This window comes from Ambystoma mexicanum, chromosome 1p, assembly GCF_040938575.1.
Source record: "Ambystoma mexicanum isolate Mex_15411 chromosome 1p, UKY_AmexF1_1, whole genome shotgun sequence".
Taxonomy (NCBI): domain Eukaryota; kingdom Metazoa; phylum Chordata; class Amphibia; order Caudata; family Ambystomatidae; genus Ambystoma; species Ambystoma mexicanum.
The window spans coordinates 735,355,904-735,382,617 of record NC_090921.1 but is presented as its reverse complement, the minus strand read 5'-3'; the positions used below and the strand labels follow the sequence as shown (position 1 = coordinate 735,382,617).

Sequence of the window (26,714 nt, the reverse complement as noted above, 5' to 3'; positions counted from 1 at the left end):
CCCACTCGCACTCAACCGAGAATAGCCTAGACTGCTCTCCATGCTTACCTTGCTTGGGTTTCGGCTAACCTCTCAAAGTTCCCAGTTCATCATACTAGGCTGGCCACCCAAAATCTGTCCATCAGACCAGATTCTAGAAATCCATCTGAACTCTTTACACAAAATCTTTGATCTTAGCACCCCAGTTCAGATCCCTAGGGAACAAATAGCACTAATACGTAGGTGGCAACATACAGGGGACTCATTAAAGCCTTTGGTAGGTAAAATACAGTATACCCCACCCAAGTGGGCAGGTTTGATGCCTGCCGAGTCCTCTAAACAATGCGATTGGAAACCAGTTTGGTGATGCACTTTGATGTATTTTAGAAAATAGAAAACTCTAGTCAGTTTACTACACCAACCTTCATAACACAGCTTGCAAGTTTTGTATGCAACAAGAAGAAAAGGAACATAAATACACAAGGTCTAAGCAGGATTGAATAAAAATCACCAAACCTGCATTTAAAGCCTATTCATTCACTTATAAACGCATTTCTCCGATTAGACATCACAAAGCTTAGCCAGAGAGGATGTGGAACTTACATGGGCTACACGGATGCCTGTGCAGAAGCAAATCCTTCCTATCGGCTGCACTGAATGGAGCTTCGAGAGAATCCGGCCTGTGTCTGGGGTCAGTGTGGTCAACACTTCACAGTTGCTGCAACAAAATCAAAAAGGTTTGTTTAAAAAAAATAAAGAGCCATGTATTTCTGTCAATTACAACTTTTCCATAGGGTGCTTCTGATATTTGCTCCATAGAATTCATATTTGGTGATCTGGATGTTTTCCTGCATATTCAATCAGAACTAGTCAACTACATGACAGCATGCAACAAATTGACAACCAGTGCAAATCAAGGGGCCCGGACTAAAACGCAGGCGCAACAGGAAAGTCTCTGCAATCACAAGAATTGACTACTATGACTGGAGGTGAGCATTCTGCACTAGTGTCAAGTTCTAAATTAAACGGACAAATTAGGATTCCTTACACAGATCTGCCTGTTACTTAAACGGACAGCAATTTGACAACTTTTAGCCATAGTAATGTTATAAAAGCCAAACAAGTGAAATCACTAGGGGTGAACCAAATAAAAGACCCTCTAGGGCCATTAAAATAAAACAAATGTACACATGCTACTCAAAAAGGCAGAGTGCAGGAAACCTTTAAAAACCATAACCAAAGGCTTCCAAGAATGGAGAATACTTTTTAGCACCAGTTACCTTACCAATACACTTCAGGGAAAATATTTACAGCCACCAAAAATCTGTTTCAGTCCTAATACATTCACCATTAGAGAAATGCACAGCATGACTTAAAAAATGCATTTTTTAAAAAAAAATCTGAAGTACCAACATTCTAGTTTTGGGCAAGAGCTCACTCGAAAAATGCCCAGAGTTCCAGGCAGGTTGAAAGTTTCATGGGAATCAATGGGAGTACAGTCAACGGGCCATCCTCATGTACAGAAGTCCCTATGGCCAACAAAAATGTCTGATCCAGAAACACAGGAGAAAAAGAAAAAAAAAAATGCTAAACATTAGGGACCCTAAAAAGTGGTCCTAGAATCCCCAAAAATAGGAAATACATCTTAATTATCTTGGGACCAAACATCAATAAGTGATGGAAAGCGGGTTCATATCTTTTAATTGAATTTATTCAAAGTAGATGCTAGTCATTTAGTCGCTGGCCTACAATTATTAGTCTTGGGATGATAGCTCAGCTGCAACGTGCTCGCCTTGGAAGCAAGACGAAGCAGAGCCGCACAGGTTCGATCCCCGGGTCTGCGCTTAGGTATTAAGCGCATTATAAATAACCTATCATATCATTACATTTAATTTCATCCACATCAGGACTTCAGCAACCTCCAAATTGCAAGGACTCAAATTCAAGTAAAACAGCAACTGCGCAAACACTTCCATTTTCAGAATGGGAACCATTTTACACCGAAACTGCCTTTGCTTGTGCTGCCACCTTGACCTCATAGCCTTGCCTTTGAAGCTATCCTGCATTTCAACTTCTCCACCATGAGGTCATACATTTTTACAGCCATTTAATACTTCTCTTTGCAAAAACAGTGTGGCCTTCTGCCCTATTTGAAAAGGTTTTTCCGGAGACGGCTAGAAAGCGCGGCCGAAGATGGCCACGAGAGCCGAACTCTGCATCTTTCGCTGCTTCAGTGGTCAGGATAGTGGTCTTGACCCCCATATAGGTGTGTGCAGTGGTTGGAAAGCAGCGGAGATACTGGTGCGCTGTAGATTATCCCCAGGTTGGGGGGGGCACTGAGCCACGGAAGCTTAGCCTGCGGCTGTGCGGTTGGCATGCAGAAGTAACCCAGAGGGAGAGGAGGCCTGCCAATAACGCAGCCTACAGAGAGAACACTGGAGCAGATGGATGGCAGGCAGCCCCGGTAAGCTGAGAAAAAGCCTCAGCTCTCCGACACTAAGCCAATAAGTGTGGAGTTGCAGCGGGCGCGCCCACTACTTGGAGATTAACGGAGAGTGTGGACTAGTATATGCCGTTAACAGAGAGAGGCGGTTCTGGCCTCGGGGGTGGAAAGTAGTTTGGCAGATGAGCTTTCATGGCTGCAGGGTGAGGAGGCCCATATACACGGGGAAGAGGACCGTGGTACGTTGAAAGAGGTGCCCGTTTGATCCATGTGGTGAACTATTATTTTCTTCTGGTGTGGGAGCTCCTACTGCCAAACCTCTACAAATTGCACCTCTTATACAACAGTATTGATTTTAGCAAGGCGGTACCCACAGTGGGTTTGCTTAGTTGTCCAGTGGAGGGGGTGGAGGATATGATTGGGTGCTCCCACCTACCCAGATTTTGCTGTATGGTGCCATTTTGACCTGGTAGGGATGAGCTGGAAGGGAAAGGTTTACAGGGCAAGCATGTTAGGACAGTTTTTCTTAAATCCACCCAAAGCAACTTTATAAAACTATACCTTGGGCAATATAGAAACTCCTACTCTTAGTGCAGGCCTGTACGGCCTGGTATTACAGTAGCAATGACAGAGCAGCCAGGCTTATCTTAGGAGGGAGAGAGGGCGTAGGGCAGTACAAAGAACTTAGCAGCATACATATGGCCCAAAGAAACGCTTGTACACTGATATATTGTAAAAATAATGGTCTATTTTATATATACACACAGAGAATGTGCTTCCAATATGTTTTTTGGGCTATATAAGGGAGGCATGGTTTCACAAGTATGACACTGACAAGAGTTACAAGTTTCAAAACCTTTATTAGATTGTTGGGGTTCTGAGAAACTCCTACTTTGCCTTATAGCTATGACAGGAGTAGTCTCTACAATAAAATAATAAAGAAAACAGTCCTAGTTAGTCTTCCTCAAATCAAAATGGCCTATACTAACAAAACCTAAAGCCTGTACTAGCTCTCATACAAAAAGTGTGTAAAGGGGAATATGTATGGAAAGGAACATCAGTGTTATACCAAAGGATCAAAGTGGCCAAGTCAGCTCTCCTCCCCACGTTGGACAGCACGTAGTAAGGCGGCCCTCGTAGACAGGATGACGCACTCTGGCTAAGGTTCGCAAAACAAAGGCAGTTCAAAAACATGGATCGAGGCCTGCTTGGCCTTCCACGTTAAAGTCACTTATTCCAGCGTTCCAAAAGTTCTTTCACAGTTCAACAAAAAGTTCACGCAGGTCTCCCTTTGTCTGGCCCGGACCTCTCAAAGCTTAAACAGTGCATAAAGGTCTCCCTCAGCCAGGCTCGGCCCTCTCAATCAACAAGTACCTGATTCAATGCAGATCTCCGCAGTCAGGCTCAGACCACTCGCAGGGGATCCCTGGGGATCCCTTCCTCAAACTTAGTTCACATTCATTAAGGGTTCCCTTCCCCCAATTTATCACACTTCTGGTCTCCCTCAGCCGGGCTCAGCCCTTTTACTGATGTCAAAGACTTTCGAATGTGCAAGGCATTAACCATAGACCTGCGCTGGACCACTTCGACGTTCTCTTCAGCTGACACTTATGTTATTTGCCTCAGTGTCTCTTGGTCTTGGTAGTTCAGTACCATAAGCACAAAAGTTCAAAGAAATCTTTCTCTTCAAGCATTCACCTTTTCACTTACCCTTTTGCCGGGGTTAATCTGGACCATTCGCATTTCAGAGTTCATTCACTTTGACGCTTTATTACAAAATATTTCACATTTCGCAGAGACATTCGAGTGTGCTACTTCCTTTCGCCGGACCACTCTGCTACTCTTTCACTGGCTTCACAGTTATCACAGTTATCAGCCACTTAAAAGTTCATCACTGATGGCTTTCTTTCGCATCTCATCAGCATGTGCGCAACCTTCACTTGTGAGATAGACTGCTGCTGCTTCAATCTGTCCTTGACACAAACTGGCTTTTCAGGTCTTTCACTAACTCACTGGTTGTGTGCGTTCCTTTCTGATCTCTGCGGCTTTGATTCACAAGTCAATGTTAATACCACAGGCTTGGCCTTGCCTCCCCAACTGTCGTTCACCTGGGAAGGTCGCTGGCGTCCTTTAAACAATGCAGGTTTATTCTGGTCTACGATTTGGCTTTTTCTGCGTCTCCTTCACAGTTTACCGGAAGCAAAGACCTCCTACAGGCATCATCAGGGTTTCCCCAACCTTTGCTCTAATCCCTCGATCGGTCGTCCTGCTCCAGTAGGCTCGCCTTCGCCCCGGAAGTTCTGATCCTTCTTGTGTTCCACCTTGCTCAGGTTTTATCAAATAAAAGGTCTCTGGACTTCCAGTCCCCATAATGCCGTGTTCTCATTTCACTCCCACTTCATCAGCTCGCCTGAGCAGCATTCTGACGGTAAAGGGAGCTGCAGGTTTTAAAATTTGATGTTTGAGGTCCCACCTGCCCCTCAAAGGCTTGGGCTTTCCGGTTTCACCCAGGGGAGGGGCTTTGGTGTGGGCACTGCCAGGTAATCCCAGTTGCCCCTGGTTTGGCATCCTGGAATCAGAGATCCCTCGCCACCCTGTACTCACGGGCATAGCAACTAAGCAGTCCTCAATCCTCCAGACCTTCCAGGGTCTCCAGCTCGAATTCTCTCATCCTGGCCCCTGTGCACCATCCAGCATTCACAGCTCGCTCAGAGTGTGCCTGTGTGCTCTGCCTTTTATAATGACTGGGAGGTTCAACAGGTTTCAGGTGGGAATGATTGTAGAGGGAGGCGCGACCATGCCTGGCCTCATTATAAAGACAAAATGGCGACTGCCCATAGGAATCCCTGGTACATTAGTTCCTATGGGTAATCTTCATAGCGTCATTTTGACTCTTCTTAGTCTTGTTCAAAAATGGGGAGGGGGCTTGGGGGAGTTGTCGTTTTTGCCAGGGTGAAGGCGCTTTGGGCGATATCCCATAATGTCTGAGGCGATGTCTGGTAGGGATGTATTGAATTGAGCGGGGGGGGGGGAATACTGTCTCTCACGAGGGCATTCCTTCTGCAGTCCCCAAGGACCCCCAAATCAGTTCAAGATAGCTAGGCGAGTGGTCTAACCCAAGTCTCAAGAGGTGGTGAAAGAGGTCCGCAATGAGTACACACATTGCAGCAGTCAAAGATTTCACTTCGACAATCTGTGATACAAATACTACTTTACTTATGGCCAAAACACAGAGTGAAAAAGGACTACGAACAGGTAATATCATAAAATACTAGAAATTTGATACATATATACAATTACTGGTGTAGGGCAAAACACATATCAAACACCTGAAAAGAAAGGTACAGGTAAGTATTTGCACTACAAAAAAGAGACTCAACCCCAACTTCAGAGCTCCAACCCCAAGTCGTCTGGGGCCTTGTGCCCAAAGGTTCAGCAAACTTTCATACAGTTCTGTGAAGCTGGAAATAATCTCTGGGGTCCAGTGAACAGTTCCAAGTATCAGAAGTTAATTAACTAATAAACATATTGCCAACTTTCGGAGTGCTTGTGTGAACAAGCCATGGCAAAGCCAAAGTGTTAGAAAGGTTTTGTAAAAATAAGCAAACTTTCAAAGGGGAATTTAGGGGGCAGATAAGTATCGCTATAACTCACCCCCTGTACTCCAATTCTTCATGAGACTTGGCAGGTCAGTTAGAGTCCGAGGATGCTTTTCCCGGCGCCAGCCTCAGCCCTTCATTCCCAGGGGTTGCAGGTTCAAGCAGATCTCTGGTCAGTGTCTGATGCTGGTGCAAGGACTCTCAGTGGAAGAATGCAGCACAACACGATGCAGGGCCCCTCTCGGGACAGGAATGGATGCAGATGAGCAATTTCAGATGTTGGCCACCGATGCATGTAATGCAAAGGGACTCTGGTTGCGGTCAGACTTTCCCTCCTATCTCAGGTCCCCCTGATGCTAGGGCCACACAATTTCGCAGAGGCAAGTCTTGTAACACAAGCTGGGGTCCCCCAAGTTTCAGGCCTCAACTCAGAACGGCAACGTCTGCATCACGGTAGCCCAAACTCAGAGCAGGTGAGCCACAGGGTGGTCCTGGTGAACCTCCGAAGGCTCTTCTTTGCAGGACTTGGAGCAGACGTCGAGAATGGATGTTCCCTCCACTCCAAAGGCTGCAGCTCCTTTGCAGGCCTTCTGGAGATCACCTTCAAGACAGGGCTCTCCCAGGACAGCAGCAGACGGTCGCCAAGCCTTCTTCTGACGGGTCTCCGGTTTCCTCGCAGGTCTTGGCTCCTTCAGTTTCTTCCAGGATCTCTCTAGAGTGGGTGCAGGGGTCCTCTTATCCCAAAGGCCAGGTAAGAGCAGAAACACCCACTAGCCAAAAGTAGAACTAGCCCCACACACACCCTTAGCAGTGGTCCAATCAGGACCACTGGTGGGAACACTCATTCACTGAAAACAGTTTGTGGATTGTGACCAGACAGTCCCAGCCCACATACCGCCAGCAAACACACATAGCCCTCCAGTAGCCCGCCAAAAGCCTCTGCTTTCCCGGGTACTGGAAGGTCATAAGGATTTTCCTGGCCTCACCGGCCAGGAAGTAGTCTAAAAGACCAGATGGCCAAAAGACAAGCAAATAATCTCGTAGCATGGCCATGTTTGGCCACTAGCTACAGTTAGTAGCCAAACGCAGCAGGGCTAAAACGAAGTAGGAAAAAGTAAATGCTGCCACCAGCTTGACCATTTAGCACACCTAGAGTAACCGAAAATCCTCAGAGTGCAAGTCTAGGGCAAAGCAAAAAGTGTACCCCATTGTACTGCATTGTAAGATGCATTGTACAATGATAAAGTTACCACAAGTGATAAGTTACAAAAAGAAGTAACCAAGCAAATAGATTAAGGGGAACACTGTTTCCCAGTACTGACAGCCTGAAGGACATGTCAGTTTCCCAATAACAGATGAGCAAAAGCCAGTGCAGTGAATCTTAAGGCTTCACTGTACTGTAAAAGAACACTACACGTACAAAAATAAAAGCCAAATGTTTGGGGGTCCAAGGAAATAGAAGGAAAGGTGCATTAAGGAGGAATCTTTCCCAAGAGCCCCCCACCCACTCCTTGGCAACTGGCTAAGGCAGTCGGGTGTCCTTGTACTAGAAGCCTTCACTGAGTGTTTTCTCTATGCCTTGCCCAATTGTAATCTGTGGAAATCTTGCACAAGAATCACTAGGTAAGATGAGTTAGGGGCTGGCTGGTTCTTTTGATGATTTAAGTGCGTTTAACTTGGATTTCCAATCTATTTTTTGGCTTGTAAAATAACTTGGGGGAAGGATGATTTTGAGTTTCGAATCTGGCTGGTTGTTTCCAGAGGAATATTTCTGTGTTTTATTACTATGTTTTGCAATCCATTTTTTTTTAGCTGAACTGCAAGTACGTTTCCCTGGCCTTGTGTTATAGTCCTTCCTTTCTGGCTTTCTTCCTCTGCGACCTACCCCTTGACAATTGGCTAAGGCAGTCGGGTGTCCTAGTGCCTTTGAGCTGGCAGCCTTCAGAGTGCTTTCCCTCTGCCTTCTCCCATCCACCTTCATTCATTCCCTGTCCCTCCGTCCCCACACCTCCGACCGCCCATTTGGTGACAAGAACAGCAGCATTTCAAAGACCCTCCCAAAGCAGCCTTGGCTGTGCAGCCTGAGAAGGGGCAAAGGGCCCCTACCCTCTAAGCAGCTCCACTCGTGTTTGCAAGTGCTCAACTGGGACGCCTGATGCAGACAACCTACAGCGACTGATAAGGTAAGTGTGGTGTGGGCGGGGAGAATAGTAATTACTGCACTCCAGTAAAACCCCACCACTCTTACTCACATATAGCCATTCTATGTGGTTACATGTGATTTTTAAAAAAAATCTTTATTTAATACTGGCATGTTGACATTGCGTGAAGATCTTATTTTACTTAAAACAATGCATTATCAGGCATTTCATAGTAATACAGTGCGACAACATATACAACATTGCGGATGTATTAGGGGGGTAAGGGGGAGGGAGGGGCCAGACAGGGAAATAGTTGGAGCTTGATAGGTCACTTTAGGGAGGGGTTCCAGTCCTCGTGTCCCTTGTCTTGTCTTTCTTCCCGACATTAAGTATGATCTGAGGGGGGCCCATATGTCTTTGGGTCTCGGGGTGGGCTGGACCCCTCCAACGTAAGTTTCTTCACATTCTTGTGTGCTGAGCAAGTCTCGCATCCAGCACTGGTGTGTTGAGGGGTCTTGCTTTCCATTTTCTGAGGATGTTCCATTTGACTACTGCTCCCCCACTGTGAACAGTCTGCGGGTCTTGGTCGACACCTTCCTTATGTCTCCCAGTAGGTACTTCAACGGGGTAGCAGTAATGTTTGTGTTTAAGATAAAGTTAATTGTCTTTGCCACTTCATTCCAGTAGCGTTTAATTGGGGGACATTCCCAATACATGTGCAGGGGTGTGGCCTCGGGTGAGCCGCATTTAGAGCATGTCTGTGGGTTGGAGGGGTCGTACTTGGAGATTTGTTTGGTGGTGATGTGTAGGTGATTCAGGATTTTTAATTGGATGAGTCTAAAGTTTGCGCAGACCGAGATGGTTTTGGTGCATCTACAATAGTTTGTCTATTGTTGCTCTTCAATCTGAATATTTAGGTCTTTCTCCTTTAGTTTTTATATCGTTCTTGGATGGTGTGTTGGCCTGTGTTATCCTGTAGAACGTGGAAACAAGCCTTCAGTAAGGATTTCCGTAAGCAACTTGTGGGTAGGAGGTGCCTCTGGGAAGCTCAGCCATTTCTTCTTTCAGGCGGCTTTTAATCGTTGGTAACGCAGAGTTGTGGATAGGCCTTTCCCTGTCCTGTTTTGGATTTCTAACAGCTTGAGGAAGCGACCCTCCGGGAAGAGGTCTCAAACTTTGGCTTGTTTTCCAGGGTCCCAGGATGTTTGTATAGTGCGGTCCGTTGTAGGTTTCAGCCCTGGGTAGTGCCATGGGGGTTAGTGTGGCCAGTATGGCATTTTGCATCCTACTCTAAGGATCTCTAAGGATCTGTGCCCACGCTCGGACTGTCGATTCCATTGGGTCGGTGAGTGTTTTTCTCTCTTGGTGCCTTGGCAAACATCATACCGCAGAGTTCAATGGGAGTTGCAGCAAATTTTTCTGCGTGTATGTGTGCACATTTTTGTACTGTATTGGACCAGTATTTTGCAAAGTGTTCCTGTGCCGAGTAATATAGTTGAAAATCTGGGGCTGCCAGGCCGCCAGTGTCGTAGATTTCGCAAAGTTTGGAGCAGCTCATTCTGGAACTCTGTCCTGCCCAAACAAAGTGTGTCACGAGTTTTTGTAGTGTGTCGAAGAACTTCCTGCCCGGCCAGATCAGGATTCCGTTGAACAGGTATAGTCGTTTTGGTACTACCAACATTTTCAGTAGGGCTATGCGACCGTAGAGGGACAGCGGTAGCCTGGTCCCTGCATTAAGTTTGATTTCCAATTGCGTGAGATACGGGGGAATAGTTATTGTCAAACAAGGTTTGTATGTCCGGTGCCATTATGATTCCCAGATACCTTGCAGTAGTGGGAGACCAACGCAGGCCCTCCATGGCTACGGTCTGGATAGTGGAGACAGTCAATGGGATTATTTCGGACTTGGCTTGGTTGATTTTATATCCGGAATGTTTGGTGAATTCGGCTATATCTCACAACACAGGGGCGAGATGGGTGTCTGGGTTCCTGATGTATAGCATCGTATCATCCGCGTAGAGGGAGATGAACTGCAGGGATCCCATTATACGGTTACCTCTCCAGGCGTGGCTATGACGCAAACATGCCGCCATACCCTCTATCGTCAGTGCGGATATCAGTGGGGAGAGTGGACATCCCCGTCTGGTTTCTCTTTGTAGTGTGAAGGTGGGTGACAGTGTTTTGTTGGTTCCTACTTTGGCTGTGGGGTTGTTGTACAGTATTTTTATGAAGCAGAGGAAGCCTGCGCCGAACCTCATATTCAGGATTCCAAACATGAACCTCCACGAGACAGTCGAACGCTATTTCTGCGTCTAGTGTGACTGCCACCATCTGTGCCCGGTGGTCTAGTTGGGAGGTGATGACGAAGAAGCGCCTGAAGTTCAGGGCAGTGGAGCGCCCAGGAATGAACCCCGATTGGTCCAGATGCACCAGTTTTGTCATATAGGGGTTCAATTTGTTAGTTAGGGCCTTAGCTAAGATTTTGCATCGACGTTGATGAGGGATAATGGTCTGTATGATGACGGAGAGTGTGCGGGCTTGTTTGGTTTTAGCAGGACTGTGATAATGGCTGCTCTCATTGTAGGAGTGAGCGTTCCGGATTCAAGAGATTCCTCCCATGCCTCCAGGAGTCGTGGAGCTAGTTCGTCGCTGAGGATCTTATAGAGGTCTGCCGGCAGGCCGTCTGACCCTGGTGCTCTGCCCACCTTGAGATCTTCTATTGCTTGCTGCAGATCTTCCAGGGTTAGTGGCAAATCGATGGCGGCACCTTCTTCTCCGGTGAGCGGAAAGGAGTTCAGGTACTCTTGCAGTTCATCTGTTGTCACTTGGTCTGCATTTGTGTAGAGCTTGCTGTTGAATTCTCGGAACACCTCATTAACTTCCTGATGGTCTACATAGTTTATACCTTGATCGTCCGTGATGCTGGTGATTTGCCTATGTCCTAGTTCAGTCTTGATGATGTTAGCCAGATGTTTACCGTATTTATTGCCTCTCCATACCGCCTAGCTTTGATTGGTTGCCCTGCATACCACACCACCTGTTCTGCTAGTGTTGCGAATTTAGTAAGGGCATCATGCATCCTGGCTAATGTAGCTGGTTCTGGGGTTTTTGTATATTCGGTTTCGGATTCTTTAATGCGTCCTTCTGTTAGGGATAATTGGTTGCGTACGTCTTTCAGCGTGCCATGCACCTTGGAGATTAGGTGCCCTCTTATCCAGGTCTTAAAAGATTCCCAGACTATTTGGTGCGATTTCACAGAGTTTAGGTTCCGGTCAAAGTAGTCTTGCACCTCGATTCATAGAGTTTCATGTAGTGAGACATCTCGTAGAGGGTCTGGGGGCATTCGCCATAGTTGGTGTTCCAGTGTGGGAGGCCCAATCAGGATTTCAATTTACCAGTGGTGAGTGGTCTGAGAGTGTTCTAAGCAGTCTGCTGCATTCCTTTAGTCTTGGGGTGTAGTTGGTGGAGCAGAGCCAGTAGTCAATTCTGGCGCTCGACCAATGGACGTATGAGTGAAACGTATAGTCTCTGGTGTTAGGGTGCATTTCTCTCCAGGCGTCGGCAAGCGGTAAGGATGACATGGCTTGCTTTATGGAGAGTGCTGATTTGGAATTTGGCCGCAGTGTTGTGGAGGTCATGTCGAGCAAGGGGTCTAGAATGGTATTGAAGTCTCCTCCCCATATTATTCTTGCTTCTGCAGGTGGCGATATCAGGGAGACTATCTGTTGGTAAAATTCTGGTGTGTGGACATTAGGGCCGTAAGTGTTCACAATGACCAGTTCTTGTCCGTGTAGGAAGCCCCATATTATTACAAATCTTCCATCTGTATCTATTTTAGTTTTTTGTGCTAGGAATCCCAGTCTTCGGTGAATTAATGTTAGGACTCCCTGTGATTGTGACGAGTAGTTTGTTTTTAAGACCTGTGGACCCCAGGCATGGCCAAATGCGTTCGTCATCCGTTCAGTGATGTGCATTTCCTGTAGCAGAAGGATGTTGATTCTGTGTTATGGCGTATGCGATTATTTTCCTGACTTTGATTGCATTCAGAAGCCCCCTAACATTCCACGTTAGTAGTCTAGTGATACTGGTCATCTGTTGGTGCACCATTCGCGGGGTGATTGTGTTATGATTTCTGTTTCGTCCTGTTTATGGTAGTCTTCTTCCTGTTGCAGCCATGCCAGGGTTTTCATTTCTTTGTAACATTTATTAACTCTATGAACATTTGGACGACATAACTTTGTCCTGTACTGGCAACTGGCAGTGTCCCTCGTAACCATATGCAACTTGCAAGCAAAAAACATTTGACTTGCTGGAGGCAGGGGAGGTGGGGGGGGGGGGGCTCGTGTGGCCTGCACCACGGCTTCAAGTATCTTGTAGATCGACGTGCTGTTTTATGTGTTCTGGACTTTAGGGCTATCATTGCCCTATTTGTGTTTTAGGGTAGAGGTACTTGCATCAGGTCTCGTTGGGTGGTTCTGGAATGTGGCGTTTGATAAATGCCATAGCGTCCTCTGGTGATTCGAAAAATTGTGTTTTACCTGCATGCTGGATGCGTAGCTTGGCAGGGAACAACATCGCATATATTACTTTTTGTTCTCCGAGTGTTCTTTTCACAGGGTCAAAGGATCATCGGACAGTTTGGACTCCCAGTGAAAAATCCGGGTAAACTTGGACTTGGTTAGACTCGAATGACATTGGGCCTTGTTCTCTTGCCAGGCGGAGGATAAGATCTCGGTCTCTATAGCTGAGTAGTCTGGCTATAATAGTTCTTGGTCGTACTCCGGGCTTGGGCGGAGGAACTGGTGCCCGGTGTGCCCTTCCTATCAGGAATTGTTTTGAGAATATTGTTTCTGGGAATAGTGAGTGGAGTAAATCTTCCAGAAATTGTTCCATGGGCACATTGGACTTGCGTTCTGCCACCCCGACCACTCTTATGTTATTCCGTCTTGATCTAGATTCTAAATCTTCACATTTGCTTTGGAAGGTCTTGATATCTTTCTGAATGTTGTCCATGGTTTTGCTTTGGGAGCTTGTAGTGTCTTCCAGTGTGGATACCCCGTCTTCCACCTGTGTGACCCTTGTGTTGAGTGTTTTATGTCTGTGCGGATGGAGGCATGTCACATATGTCGTCCAGTTTGGCGTTAATGGATGTATGGGGCCATACTTTGTGTTGAGGGGTCAGAGGGAGGATTGTCGGTGTTTCAGTGGGTTCAGGGAAGTGTTCTTGATTGGGAGAGTTTGCAAATGCATCCATAGGCGCCCTTTTCTTGTCCTTGTTTTTGGCGCCGCCTGCCATGTTCATGCGTTGGGTTTGGGTTGTTGTATTTATAACACTGAGATCTGTGGGTCCAGGGCTGAGCGCTTGGGAGAGTTGGTGCCCCGACTACGGTGATCAGAGTTCAGTTCTGGTGCCGGGAGGTACGACTAGATGTTCGCCCCCTGGTGTTGCAGTGGGTGCGAATGAAGGATTTATGGGGAGTTCACGTATTGCCCTTTGCTTCAAGGATCAGAGCTTTGGTATGGATCCTATGGGCTCTGGACTGGGGAAGATGCAGGTAGTTAAAACTCCTTTGCTGGTGGCGCTATGTGCCTGGAGTTTTAGTTACTCGCAGTGATGTTATGGGCAGACTGGCACTTGTGTTGCAGCCGGGTTGTCCACTGATGCCCTGAGTGTATGGCCAGTGTCGAGGATGCCCCTCGGGTCTGTCTTGGCGTTTCAGGCTAGGTGGCAGTTGGTGTGTGTGGGCTCACAATTGTCCCCTAGCTTGCCGCTCCGGATCGTGTATTGGGGGGCTGGAGGACCGCTATCCGTGTTCCTTTGGGAGCCCGCGGTATTATCCTCCCCCACCCACGTACCTTAATGGCTCAGCCTGAGCCAGGAGACAACCTCCGCAGCGTGTTGTTCCTACCCGCACCCGGGGAGCGGATCGACCAGAGCGCAATTAATACGCCCGGCCTAGCCCTAGGGGCCCGCTTCAATCTGGGGCGGCGATGAGTATGGAGGTTGTGTGCGGGATAGTCCGGGGTTGCCCTGCAGCACGCCGGTGTGTGTCCCTTGGTGGCCCGGTCTTTCGCGGTGGCAGGCAGCAGCGATCGATCCTGGCCCGGCTGTGTCAGGAGTGTGTGCGAGGGCCACTGCAGCCACGGCAGAGGGTGGCATCTACCGCCCGCGGGCGTCAGGCCCGTCACAGGGGCTCCAACCCCGGGAGGATTTTTGGCGTGAAGGCATGCAGCGGTCAGGTGAGCCGCCCAGGATTGGAGACGGTGTTTCCAGGCAGCAGAGCTGCGGGCGGCTCCGTAATTAGCCCTGGCTGTTCTGGGGGAGTTAATGCAGCTGTAGGGTCGTGCAGAATTGCAGGCTGTCACATCGATTTGCAGTATTTTCTTGACAGGATTTTTGTCGCCACGGAGCTCAAAGGTCAGGCGGCCATCTTGTTCGGCGCGTCACAGCCCCCTCCCCCCCGTTACATGTGATTTTAACGACTCACAAAATGACAAACTCAAAACACCTACACTGCCAAAGTTTGAAGCAAAGTGGATTCCATTACACTGCCGATTATATGAGAGTTTCAAATCTATGCATTTTTCCACTGCTGTGCGTTTCAAATCTAGGTGCACGTTTCCACTGCTGTGTGTTTCAAACATAGGTGCAGGTTGCCACTTCTTTGTGTCTCAAATGTAGGTGCATTTCCACTACTGTGTTCCAAATCTTGGTGCTCTTCCCACTGCTGTGGAAATTCTCTGGTTGGTTGCATTTCCCCTGATCGTACTAGTTGGCCTATGTTAGGTAAGATTTTCATAAACCTGACCTGTGTCTACCCCAGAACTTTTTGCTGGACTTGGTTATTTTTCCATAAGCCCTAAGTGAGTGTGAATCTTTTCCACCCTCACCTTGTCTTTTACTCTTTTTATGGGTGACCTTTTTTATGTCTCTCTAAAGTGTGTGTATGGATTTATAGTTCCATTTAGCTTTTGGGCTGCATGTAATACTATGGCAGCATAAAGCTCCTTATGGGCAGTGTTGCAGGGTTGCCTTTGCCCTCCTCTTTTAATGTCTCTTGATATCTTGGGTGAACTACTGTTCCTGTTATCTAAGATTTTCATAGCAATGATAAAATCTTCCTGACCTGTGTCAAACCCAGAACGCTTTGCTTCACTGGTGGATTTTTTCCCCCTATCTCTCAGTGAGTGGGAACCTTTTTCCACACTCACAGATCCTTTCTCTTTTTATGGGCGTCTTTTTAAGACTCTACATAGTGTCTTTTTAATGTTACCCTCTTTGGGTGTATACCTTTTTATTGTGGCAGGCTTGTCCTTCGGGGCCCCCCTCTGACTTTCTCTGGCTAACCTTGTGAGAACTACAGTTACATTGTGTTAGGTGAAACCAGCATACCCCACCTTATGTGGTGTTCTGGGGAGATGCAGTTAAAATGAGAAAAGGAATAAAGTATAATATTTCTGTTACAGGGACAAGTTTACCTTTAACGGCGGGTTGCAGTGAACTTTTTTACTAATTTGGTGCACCTTTACCACAGGCTGTTCACACAGCCTCGGTAAAGGTACCCATGCGTGCTCATTTTACCAAAATGGCCTAGTCTTCTTTTTTCACCATTTCAGTGTTCCTTGTCCTTTCTTGCTCCTTCCCCTGACCTCCAGGGTGGGAAAATCCTTTGTGTCAATTCTGTCTTCTATGGGCTCCAGAGTGTCCGTGAAGGAAAGCAGTGAGGGAGGAGTCCGCAGCCCTTTGTCTTCCAGTCCGACTGCGAGAATTCAGTTAAACTGTGAGGCTGGCGGTCCTGAAAGGACTGCTAAACCTCCCCTACTCCCCCCAATCCCAACCCCCAAATTTGAATGTTGCCTGGCTGTTTGATTGGCTGGGTTACTGCATAAAAGTCTGATCCTGGAAGCTGAAGAGGTAGTCAACCACTGGAACCAAATCCAAAGAGGAAGATTAAGAAACCGCAGTAGAGATGATTTCCAGCGACCAGAGAACCTGCTGTGTAACTGGAGCCTGCTGTTACCCTTCCTTCCAATTGACCTGGGGGCTCGGAAAACAACGACCCGACACAGTGCCTGGTCAGATCCACTAGACTCAGGAAGACATGCATTTTGAGCCAGTCCACGTCGTGCTGTGACCTTGCGGGGCTGCATTACCCCAATACCCTGGGACCTTGAGTCATTGTGCGGTGCAGTCTTCCGAATTCTGAATCTTGCTCAACGTTTGTGGGCATCCTGCTGGGCCTCCAGAGACGCGAATCAAGCCCAGAGTGCTGGACCTTGCAAATGACAAGAACCTGACCTGCAATATTCAGTCTTCTGGCTCCTGAAAAGGGTGCCAAAACCACAGCACTGCATCCAGTCAAGAAGAAACTCTTGCCTGGATATTTCCCAGTTGATCCTTTCTTCAAAAGTCCTTCCACGGTCCTGTCTTCAGTCTTCATGACAAGGAATTCAGCGACCAGGTTTTTGGCTGCAAATCCTGTTGCAATCTCTTCTTCTGTGCTGATCAATCCATGCGAAGATCCTCTTGCCTAGAGCCTTCCTCGTGATTCCTGCTGCAACATCCTCCTAGGGGGTCTTCTCAGAAGTCCCTGGACCCTCAACTAACTAACGTGAAATACTTGTTTGACCAGTATTCCTTAGAAACTGACTTTTGCCACTTCTCTGCCTTCCTGACCTGTGCTTTGGTCGAGTGCCCCCCCCTTCTTCCACCGAGAACACTCATGCTCCAAGAATAAGGGAAAGACCAAGGATTGGGCCTATTGCCTAGAAAAGATAACTAGTGTCTAAAAGTTTACTTACTTGTAATTTAGTTGTTTGGTAACTGTGATTCAAACAGTTACAAAACGTTCTTACTTACCTTGAAAGTGTTCTGCCACGTGTAAATGTATATGCAAGTTTATTTTACCTTGTTAATGTTCTGCCATTCTGAAAAGTATATGAAAAGTCTTACCTTCCCATTCTAACAGAAAGTATATGAAAGGTTAATTTACTCAACTGTGAATTGGGTCCCCCTCTTCCTAAAAGTAATGCTGCTGGTTTCACTTAACTATTCCTGTTAAGTACAAAATTATGAGTGTCCCCAATTGGGTTTTGCTTCCCCTGACTTGCTGTTAGCCTGTCCAGAATAAGTCTGCCTTAGGCTATACGTATCCTTAGGTTGCCAATAGCTCCATTCATAAGTATATAGGTTTTACTTAGCTTGTGTTAGCTGGGTGCCAGCCTAAAACAAGTAATTGCTTACCTCAATCTACATTTCACTAATCTGAAAAGCAACTGTAATTGTATAGGACACCAAAAGGTTTTTACTCACCGAGAATATCTGTGCATTATCCTAAGTGTAGGTTTTAACTCTTCCTTGAATAAGTGTCCCACTATTCAGAAAAGTCTATGTGCAAGTTTGTTTGTTTTATTACTTGTATTGCGCGCCGGACCCAAAAAGGTATAAGGGCGCATTGCATAAAACAACTTTCAGCTTGGTTACATCTCAATATGAACACATACATGATACAATAATTATACATAGCACGGCATATCAAATACATACATGTTATTACAGGATAAACAGAAAAAAATACCTAACAAGTGAGGAAACCACTAAGGGTCAAGTGAGTATGTACAACTATACAGAATTGGCCCAGCGAATGGTAGAGGGAATGGTCAGTCATGAGCAGGTGGCTATCCGGATCTTAGTTGTCCGAATCTTTGATCCACCTTATTAGATTGTCGGAATTTAAGGTACGGTTGGTCTGATCGCAGGGGGAGAGGTAGGGAGTTCCAGAGTTGAGCTGCTTTGACCTGGAATCTGCATCCTCCAACTCTGGAGAGTTTAAATCTAGGTAATGTGATGCAGTTGGTGTTATAGGATCTGGTGAATCTTGTTGGGCTTAGTCTGGTAAGTCTTGCAGAGAGATAGCAAGGTGCTGCTTTGTTTAAGTATTTTATATGTAAGTGAAGCAACTTTTAGCTGGATTTTCTCGTAAGTCGAGAGCCAATTATTTGCTCTTCTGGTTTGAGATATGGTCTCTCCTGGAGATTCCTAGTGCTGCTCAGAGAGCATTATTCTGAAGGAGTTGGATTCTCTTGATGGTTTCCTTGTTGGCCCCAATGTAGAGAAAGTTGCAATAATCCAACTTCGATAGGATGAGCGCTCTAGCAAGCGTGATGCAGCTGTTGGACAGGAAGGGTTTACCTGCGCTTATCAGTTTGCACGTGTATGCAGTGGCAGAAGCCTTCACGTTAACCTGTTTATTAAAGGACAGGGTAGAATCAAGATAAAAGCCCAAGGTTTTCACCTCATGAGCGGTGGTGATAAGGTTATTATCGATATTGAAGGTGGAATAGCTGGGTCCCAGTCTTAATCTCCGTCTTATCATTCAGGCATAATACATGGGTGGCCATCCATGCCTAAATGGAGATACACCCTATTCACCAAGGCCAAATCCTTGTCATAATCACCAGTAAGTGGTAGGAGAATCTGAGTATCATCTGCATAGTTCGTGTAGGTGAGGTTGGTTGGTTTACAATGTGATTTCTTGGTTGAACGTCACTGCATACCTGACAGGGTCTACTATCCTTGTATTACAGAAAGTAATCTAAAAAGGTAATTTATGGTTTACTCACCCAAGAATAGGTATGACCTATACGGAATGTGTATGAGGTTTGACTTCCATAGAATTACTGTTCGGTATTCTGAATAAGGTTATGTGTTGGTCTGTGGATCTTCAAGCATAGTGGTGTGTTTTTATAAAAATATTTATGACTAGGACCAGTACTTACCCCAAGACTTAACTTGGCCTACTTTTATTCATAATACATCTTTATTTTTTTATAATACTTCTGGTTGTGTTTCTATTGAATCATTGGTGTACTACAGGTTCAATGTACTTTCCTACAGCCATCACTCCCTCCTTAGATAAGCCTGGCTGCTCCGTCTACGCTACCATATACTCAGGTGGTGCAGTCTTGTACCAAGAGTTGAGTCCTGTACTGTCTCAATTGAATGGTTTTAGTAAGCCCTTAGTTGGACTGCAGAAAAACTGTCCTAACAGTTCAAGAGTAGAGTGGGATTTCCATCCCATTTACATTTACATTTTATATGCGAGACCAGCACACCCCACCTTGTGGAGTGCTGGGGAAATACATTGTATCCCCTTTCTCGCTGTCCTGGAAACAATTTTGTTATAATAGCATGTTAAATTGAATGGCTGGTGGCAGTGGTTCTACTTTAATCATTAATCTTCTTGCTTGCAGGCCGTCAAACCAGCCGCAGTAAGGCACAGGAAGGTCACCATTCTGCAAGAATGGCAGGATCCTTTGTTCGCCATTTCTAGTTTTTTGCTTCTTGTGTCTTCTTCTGCCGTCCTAGGCTGGAAAGATCCTGGTTTAAGTTTTGTCTTCGGCAGGAACCCTTTGCGTTTCCCGCCGAGGCTCCAGAGGATCTGAAGGCACGAAGCAAGGGAGGAGTCCAAAACTCTGCAGCCTTTTGTCTTCCAGCTTGCCTGAAAGGAACCAGTTCCAACTGGGGAGCTGGCTATCCTGATTGGACAGCCAGCCACCCCTTTCTGTAAACTGCAGGGAGAGTTTGCAGAAGACTTGCTGTAGTTCCTGAAATACTGTGATCCTGGGTAGCTGCTGACAAGTCGACAACTGGAACCAAATCCGAAGAAGTAGATGAAGATGAAGAAAAGACTAACAAATTCCAGCGACCGGAGAGCCTGCTGTGTAACCACACACAGTTTTAACCCTTCCATCCAAACGACCTAGGGATCCCCAAAAACGACAGCTACAAGCACCATGCAAGAAATTGGTTAGACCGACTAGTCTCAAGAACTCCTGCATTTTGAGTCATCCCTCAACAAGCTGCAACCTTGTTGGGCTGTAAATCGCCAATACCCATGGACCACAAGCCATTGTGTGGTGCATGGCATTCTGAAATCAGATTCCTACCGAAACTTGGTTTACTCCTACTGGACCTCCAGAGACAATTTGAATCCCTGAATTCCCCGCACCAGAGTGCAGGACCGAGAGAGTGAAGAGAATCCGACTAGAGATATTCGTTCATCCGGTACTTGTAAAAGGGCACTGAATCTTTAGAACCGTTTAAAAGCTTTGAAGAATCCTTTGTTGCAAACCTCTGTAGACTGCTGCTGCCAGTTTCCTTCAGTGTCCATTTCTTCTGTCTCCGCCCAAGAATCCAAGGACCAGATCCTGTGCTGCTGCTTCAGGAAGACGCCCATCTCCAAGCTCTGATTATCATGAGGTACTGTGCTGGCTTGGGTAATACTTACCTCAAGTCTTGTGTCGATCCTGTGTGGCCGAATGGGTGATTCGTGTGGTTGGAGTTTGCCCATACCTTTTCATCCAGGCATAAATGCTGGAAAGCCTATAGGGAGCGTTCTGTGAAGTCCCTGAACACTTTCACAAATTTGAAGCCGATACTTACTTGTTTAAGGAGATATCCTCTGGAACTCCGACTTTCCTTTGGAACTCTGACTTAACTGCATCTGAACCCTATCCTGACCTTCCTACTGCTGGCTCCTATACCACTAGGGTCCCTCTTCAGCCTCTGAGAAAACTCATGCCATAGAATAGGGAAGCATTTTAAAAGATAAGGCTTCTGTCTTGAAAAGTGTTGAAAGTGCCAACCTGTAAATGTGCTAGTGTAACTGTATCCATTCTTGACAGAATAAGTTACAAAATGTCCATAGGTTAATACTTGCCTTTAGGTTGCTGGTTGCTCTTTTAAAAAGAATGACATGCATTACTCACTGTAATAGCATTTCTGATTGTATCTGCTTAGATTCACATGCTGTGCATATAGACCGACATCTAGTAATTGCAGTGTATTGCATCTTTCTTTCGAGGATCGAAAGGGGGCATTGACATGGGCGTGACTAACACTATCCCTAACGTGGCGTGTAGTGTACCCAAAATCAAGGTCTCTCCGATTGTGTTTTTTTTCTGCCGTGAGGGAACCTTCGAGTCAGCGTGAGCGAGTACATAAGAGAGAAGAACAAGTTACTTACCAACTGTAACGTTCTTTCAATTGGATGTTCCTGCCACATATTCCTCATCTTAGATCTATCCTTACCTCAGCTTTGCTGCTTCGGAAATGTTCTCTCCACCAGAGGGCACTCCACTCGAGGCTGCAGCGTCGACGTCCCTCGTCGGCATCCGTCGAGTGCCGACGTCATCCGCTGTATAAATGCTTCGAGAACGCCCGTTGGCCACAGTTCTGTTTTTTCATGGATTGTAGTTAATGGCATCCCACTTTTGACCCAAGCCTTAAAAGAATTTAGAGTGTAAATCACGTAAATTGTACTGTGGGGTAGGCTGGGAAGGTCGATGAGGAATACATGGGAGGAACATCCAATCAAACAAACGTTACAGTTGGTAAGTAACTTGATTTACCGAACAGACCTTGTGAAGTCGAATCTAGAGCATAATGTTTTATAAAAGTGTGCATGGATGACCATGTGGCTGCTAAGCAAATATCTTGCATAGGGACACCCCTTTGAAGTGCTAAGTTGCCATGCCCCTGGTTGAATGAGCCCTCAGCCCATCTGGAGGATCTTCCCAGCCAATCTATAACATTCAGTATAGCCAAAAAGATCCATCTAGATAATGTTTGCTTAGTCACAGGTAGTCCTAATTTGCAGCCATTGTATCCCACAAAAAGTTGGTCACACGGACGTAGTTTTGTCAATCTTGAAATATAGAAGCTAAGAGCTCTTCTAGGATCTAATCATTACAGCCGTTCCTCTTCCTTACTTGCGTGAGGAGGAGAGTAGAAAGTAGGCAGTGTTATTTTTTGTGACAGGTGAAAATCTGAGCCAATTTTTGGCAAGAAAGAGTGTTTTACTCCAAGGACCACTTTATCTTTATAAAAGATGGTGTGAGGAGGCCCGCTAGAAAGTGCCTGCAACTCACCTACCCTGCGGGCTGATGTAATTGTCAAAAGAAGTATTGTTTTTAAAGTAAGGAGCCTTAATGGACAAGAATGTAAAGGCTCAAATGGAATGCATGTGAGGAACTTTAGTACCAGATTTACATCCCAGACAGGAACTTGAAAAGGTATTGGAGGAAAACACATTTAGACCTTTTAAGAATTGAGTTATTAAAAAACGTATCTTAACATAAGATTCTTCCTCTGAGGAGCGCTTAAAAATGGAAAGCGCTGCTAAATAACCTTTTATCGTGCCAACCTGGAGCCCCAGATTAGCTAAGTGTAACAGAAAAGATAATATTGTGGGAATATGACACTGAAACAGGTCCACGTTCTTATCTCTGCACCAGTTACTGAACTTGTTCCAACGACACCGAAACAGAGATTTAGTTGCTTGCCTTCCGGCCAAAAGCAAGAGCTCCATGACGTCATCTGGAAGGTCCCAATCCTTGTAGCTCAACCTCTCAGAAGTCATGCGTGAAGGTTGAGTGTGTTGACCTCTGGATGGAGAACGTGACCTTCCTCTTGCGAGAGACGATCCTCTCTTTTTGGAGGATGTATTGGAGGGCAGATGGACATGTCCAGAAGGTCCGGGTACCATGTTCTCCTGGCCCAATCAGGGGCAATTAGGATCATGGTTTTCCTGAACTCTCTCAACCTCCTGATTACCTGAGGGATCACAGGGACTGGAGGAAACGCATACAGAAGTTGAAACTCCCAGTCCACTATGAACGCGTACCCTAGAGCTCCTCTCGGGGGAAATTCTCTTGAGCAGTACAGTTCGCATTTCCTGTTGACACTGGTCGCGAATAGATCCATTTGCGGGGTTCCCGAAAGGGCGAAGATCTCGTGAAGGACTTCCTGAGCTATTTCCCACTCGTGCAAAACAGTGCTCTGCCTGCTCAGAGCGTACGCCGCTGTGTTTTGCTCTCCGGCTAGATGAACTGCTGACAGAGAGATCCCTTCTTGTATCGCACAGAACCAGAGCTGCATTGCTTCTCTGCACAGTGGTAGTGACCCTACTCCTACTCTTGTTGTGGTAGTACATGGCCATCATGTTGTCCGTCATTATCAGGACATTCTTCCCCGTACAGAGGGCTAGCCCGATTGCCCTCAGCGCCAATAGGTTGATGTGTAGTTTGGACTCCGATGGAGACCAACGACCGCTGATTGTCAAATCGATGGTGTGTGCACCCCACCCTGTGAGTGAGGTATCCGTCACTACGGTTATCTCCGGTCATGGTTGCCAAAAAGATTCTCCCTTGAGGATATGTTCCCTGCACGGCCACCATTGTAGATCCTGTGCTACTCTGGCTGGAACTTGTAACAGATCTGACATTTTTCCTGAAAATTGGGACCACTCAGTCCTGAGGGCCCATTGAAGGGATCTCATCCTCAATCTGGTTTCTGGCACCAGAAAAATGCAGGATGCCATAAGACCGAGCAACCTGAGAAAATCGAAGGCCGGTAGATACTGGGCATTTTGGAATTTTATTACCATATGCAGAATGTGGTGAGCTCTCTCTTCGGGAGGCGAGGCTTTGCCTGAACAAGTATTCAGGACTGCGCCAATAAACTGGAGTTTGAGATGGTATCATGTTTGACTTTTTTTAAATTCAGAGAACACCCTATTTTATGAAGGAAGTGGCAAGTTTTGGACAGATGTTCTTGGGTTTGTTCTGGAGAACGTGCCCTGATCATCCAATCGTCCAGGTAGGGGTAGACTTAAATCCCCCCCCCCTCCCCTGAGACTCGCTGCCACCACCGCCATCAACTTGGTGAAAACTCTCGGGTGGAGGACAACCTGAATGGCAGAACTCGAAACTGATAGTGAGAATTGCCAATCGCGAACCTCAGGTACTTTCTGACCTTGAGATGGATTGGCACATGAAAGTAAGCATCCTGAAGGTCCAATGATACAAACCAGTCTTGGAGTTGGAGAGCCTGAAGGATCTGAGAAAGTGCGACCATCTTGAATAGGTCCTTCCTGAGAAACTTGTTCAAGCTTCTCAAGTCCAAGATGGGTCTCAGTCCTCTGTCCTTCAGCATGAGGAAATATGGAGAATACCAACCCTTGTTCCTCTCTGCTACAGGTACATGTTCTATTGCACCTTTCTGTAGCAGGGTTAAGACATCCTGCAACAGGAGCGGATCTGGATGTTTGACAGAGGTGTATCCCGGCGGGTGATTCTGAGGTTTCTTTTGAAAAGGAAGGCAGTAACCTTGGGATACTGTTTCCAGTGCCCAAGCATCTGAAGTAATGCCCTGCCATTCTTTCAGATGCTGTGAGATCCTGCCTCCCACTGGGGTCTTGTGGATCAAAACCTCAGCGTGGTTTTGAGGCAGCTGCAGCAGCGGCTGAAGGGAGAGATGCTGCTGCTGGGGCAGATCTAGCACCTTTTCCTCGCCCCATAGGACATTTTCTTTGTCCTCTCTAACTGGCCTGTCCCCTTCCTTTCCCAAATGAGGAATAAAATCGAAAGGGACGACCCCTCCAGGAAGATGAGCCTATGTAGGGACGTTGTTGAGGTTGTTGTATAGCGGCACCGAGTGATTTTGCAGCTACTGCAAACTTTCATCCGGATTGCTGCCAAACAACCTCGAGCCGTCAAATGGCATACTAAGAAGCCTGGATTGAACATCCGGTGCAAAACCTGACTTTCTTAGCCACGCAAATCTGCATAGCACCGTACTAGACACCATGGACCTGCTGATACTGTCAGCTGTGTCCAAACCTGATTGAAGGCATTCCCCCGAAGCCTCCTTTCCATCCCTTACTATGGATAGGAACCCTTCACGTTCCTCACCTTCAGGGATGTGTTCAGCTGGGTGCAAGTTACATTTGTGGATTTTAAAGCCATGCTCCATGACGTAAAAAAAACTTTCTGGACTCTGCATCAACCTTTTTATCACCCCATCTAGTAGAAGTAGCTACTTGAACTACCAGACTTTCAGGAGATGGATGTTTACTTAAGTATTCGGGATCTGAGGGACAGGGTCTATATTTTGACACATACTTCTTATTTACAGCCGGAATAGTTTCAGGGTTTTCCCATGCAGTGTTAACCTTCCTTTGTAAGGCTACATGAAAAGGAAATATGGGGTCTTGCTGAGGTCCTCCTGAAAGGATGTCAGTCATGTCATCATCCTGATAGACAGGTGAATTTCTACTCCATCCCATGAATTCAGTTACCCTGTTCATCAATTTTCTATAACCCTCACCAGAATGTTCAGCGGGATCAGGCTTTTCAAATTCAGATTCTGGAGATGTATCCAGACCACTTGCTGACTGCAAACACTCAAAAGTCTTGCATGTTAGATTGAGTGTCAATTAACTCCTCAGGGACTTGTTTTGTACCAAATTTAACACCAGCAGGTGAAACCTCTTCTGAGATGAATCTCCTTCATATATGGAGGACATGGTTCTAAAAAAATCATGTCTGCTTTCTGGATGAAACACCTTTTCAGGTGGCATAGACTTTGGTGTCGATTTTGTCATTGGAATGGACGAAGACGTTGACAAAAGCGTCAATGTGGTAGCCATGATATTGTCGAGGTCATTTTCGACACCTTCGAAGGAATCGTCGACCCCGTCGAAGGAGTTGTCAAGACCATCGAAGAAGCCTTCGACACCGTCGACTGTGCACTCAATGTAACCTTTTTAGGTTGGGTCATCGACACCTTTTGCTCGACCAGCTTTGATAGAGGCCACGAGGACTTTGACGTATGAGAGTCTGATGCCATTATCTTGAGTTCTACCTCCAATTTATGCACCGGTAGGCTTTTTCTATGAGGTGTCTGGGAAGATTCCCTGGACAACACCCTTGACGATTTTTTTTGTCAGATTTCTCATCTTAGATCTTCCCCCGTCACTTTTTTTGTGAGCAGGGGTATGATCCTCGTTAGACTGAGGGGGTCTGGGTCGCATTCCCAAAAATGTTTAACAGATGCTCTGAAAGCTTCCGACTTTCTTTGGGGGTCATGTCTCGACTGACAGGTTATGACTTCGTCAGACGACGTCGAGGAAGAGGGAGACCGGTGTCGTCTTTGCTTTGCCTTTTTAGAGGAAGAAGATGACTTCCTGGATATACTCCTCGACCTAGATTTTTTATGACTTTTGCTGAAGACTCAGCTGAGTCTTTTCTCCCGCTCGAAGAAAACTTTGAGAATTCCTCCCCCACAGCCAGTTTACCTCTTCGTTCTTTTAAGGCATTAGGGGTCATCGACTGACAGGAACCGCACTCATCTATACCGTGGTCGGAAAATAGGCACCAGAGGCAATTCCGATGGGGATCAGTTAGCAACATCTTTCTCCCACATTTCTGGCATTTCCTGAATCCACTCTTCGGTGTGTAAGGATTAGATGAAGACGACATTATCGTACGAACTGAAGCGCCGTTTTATCGATCCAAAGTGAAGCCAACGGAAAAACGGAACTGAGGCCAACGAGCGCGCTCGAGGCATTTATACAGCGGAGGATGTCGAGGGACGTTGACAACGCAGCCTCGCGTGGAGCGCCCTCTGGTGGAGAGAGAGAAATGTCCTAAGCAGCAAAGCTGAAGGTAAGGATATGTCTAAAATGAGGAATATGTGGGCGGATACAA

The 26,714-nt window shown here is 46.5% G+C and overlaps 1 protein-coding gene across 1 annotated transcript in view; it reads right to left on the bottom strand.

Annotated features, from left to right (window-relative positions):
- Positions 1-26,714, bottom strand: part of PSMD4 (proteasome 26S subunit ubiquitin receptor, non-ATPase 4) — a 498,575-nt gene that overhangs the window by 326,743 nt on the left and 145,118 nt on the right. The window contains exon 3 of the mRNA XM_069650246.1: positions 583-697. Coding sequence (XP_069506347.1) covers positions 583-697 — 115 coding nt within the window. The remainder of the gene's footprint in view (positions 1-582; positions 698-26,714) is intronic.